The sequence below is a fragment of the Canis lupus genome, chromosome 3, assembly GCF_048164855.1.
Source record: "Canis lupus baileyi chromosome 3, mCanLup2.hap1, whole genome shotgun sequence".
NCBI classification, from domain to species: domain Eukaryota; kingdom Metazoa; phylum Chordata; class Mammalia; order Carnivora; family Canidae; genus Canis; species Canis lupus.
Window position 1 is genome coordinate 78,986,478 of NC_132840.1, and position 2,243 is coordinate 78,988,720.

The 2,243-nt window shown below is 42.3% G+C and overlaps 1 protein-coding gene across 1 annotated transcript; it reads right to left on the bottom strand.

Moving 5' to 3' along the window:
* Positions 1–522: 522 nt before the first annotated feature.
* On the bottom strand, positions 523–1,458 carry LOC140625475 (olfactory receptor 8B8-like). The gene has a single exon (XM_072812761.1). The coding sequence runs from the start codon at positions 1,456–1,458 to the stop codon at positions 523–525; it is 936 nt and encodes a 311-aa protein (XP_072668862.1).
* Positions 1,459–2,243: the final 785 nt, after the last annotated feature.

The following is a 2,243-nucleotide window of genomic DNA, read 5'->3' on the forward strand; positions in this document are numbered from 1 at the left end:
GGCCAGTTTTCAGATGATAAATGATAGTGTCATGAGGAGAACAAGAATTGTCAGTACTTATAAATTGGATATAGAGGACAAGCAAAGAGAGAGGAATCAAGGAAGACACCAGTTCGGAGTCTGAGCAGTTGAGTAGAAGATAGTGCCATTCATGATGACAGAGATCGCAGGAAGATAAGACAGTCTGTGAATGTTCTCTCTATGGGATAAGAGGAAAACAATGGGAAGAAAGAAAGAGGGAGGTTGAATAAGTAGGAAGAGAGGAGAGAACATAGTATTGGGCCCCCAATACTATTCTACAAACATCTATTTGCATTAATTTATTCATCCCAATAACACTATAAAGTAATATGATGCCCCCCATTTTGCAGAGTTTTCACCCTGGGCCTTCAAATTCCATGTCCAACACTCTTTCTATTATACTTAATTTCTTTCAACACAAAAAAACCTCTATAAAGGAACAAAAACAATTTTAAAAGAAAGCCATGTTCGTTCTCTTATAATAATTAATACTATTCCAGCTCAGGAAAATGTTTTTCTATTCAAGCTTTTTTTCAGGGCAACCTTAACCTCCTTATTCCTGAGGCTGTAGATCAGAGGATTGAGCATAGGCACCACAATGGTATAGAAAACCGTGGACACTTTCCCCTGGTCCATGGACAAAACAGAAGAAGGATGAAGATACATGAATGCCCCTGACCCAAAGAAAACAGAAACAACAATTATATGTGAGCTACAAGTGCTGAAGGCTTTGGACCTTCCTTCCATGGAACGGATACGGAGGATGCTGGCAAGGATGAAAGTGTAGGAGACAATGATAGTGAGGCTGGGCACACCAACATCAAAGCCCACAACAATGAGAACCACCAGTTCATTGAGGTGAGTGTTTGTGCAGGAGAGCTCCAGGAGGGGGAGGATGTCACACATGTAGTGATTGATGCTGTTGGCATCACAGAAGGTCAACCTCAGCATGCATCCTGTATGGGCCCAGGCACCAATAAATGCCCCCACATATACAATCATAGCCAGCAGAGAACAGACCTGCGGGGACATGGTGACTGTGTAGAGCAGGGGCTTGCAAATGGCCACATAGCGATCATAGGCCATTACTGTCAACACATAGCACTCTGCGCTAACAAAGAAGCAGTAGAAAAAGAGCTGCGTCATGCATCCTGCGTAAGAGATGGTGTTCAGCTTTGACACAAAGTTTACCAACAGTTTTGGGGTGATGACGGAAGAATAACAGAGATCAATAAATGATAAATTAAAGAGGAAATAGTACATGGGGGTGTGAAGGTGAGAATTCAGTCCAATTAGAGCAACCAAGCCCAGGTTTCCTGTCACAGTGACAATGTAGATTCCTAGGAAAAGGAAGAACAGGGGCAGCTGAATCTCTGAATATTTGGTTAAACCCACAAGGATAAACTCAGTGACTAAGGAACTGTTTCCCATATCCATGCTCTTCCAGTAGGATCTGAAAGATAGGAGAGTAGAATCACATTGAGAAAGAATCCATATTTCCTATGCAATCCCATGCCCAGTCCAATCCGGAGCCAAAAAGCCAAAAGACTCTGCTGAAGTTTAGCTGTTTTACAGAAAGCTGGATCTGGCTCTGCTCATACAAGGAAGACAAGTATCTGGGAGGCATCAACATACTTTCAAGTAACAATGGGAGAATTATTTCAAGAGGGGAAGAAGCGCAGAAATTTGTCATCTTTTCTCTGCTTTAGTTTGTCACTTGTATTTTTTATTCCTTCATTTACTCCAGTTTGTACTTTTGATCTTTAATCAGCACACACTGGCTACCTGTGCTGGCCACAGATCCAGATCGGACACTGTGTAGGAGATCATGAGTGCAGAAACTCTGGTTTCCCAAGCACACACAGTAAGAAAAGTCATTAAGTCAGGAATGGAAGCTGGGTCTCCTTCATAGGAAATTCTCTAAGGGGCAGAAAAGATTGGAGACAATCCTTCTGCAAACCCCATTAGCTCAGCACTATATCTAATCTCTACTTTCTTCCTATGCAGATCCTGTGATCAGCTGTGCCCAGGGCCAGAGCTGGTAATAGCAGAATAGTTTATTACTTTCCATAGCTCTGGGTTTTGAAAAACATAAAAACATAAGGGTTCAATGCTCACTCTTCTTTCCCTAGTGGCATCACAGCTACCTTGTGGTTTTCTCTCCAGCACTGATCTCCAAAAAGAAAGTTCTGCTACTATGGATGGCGATAGAGCCCAACCAA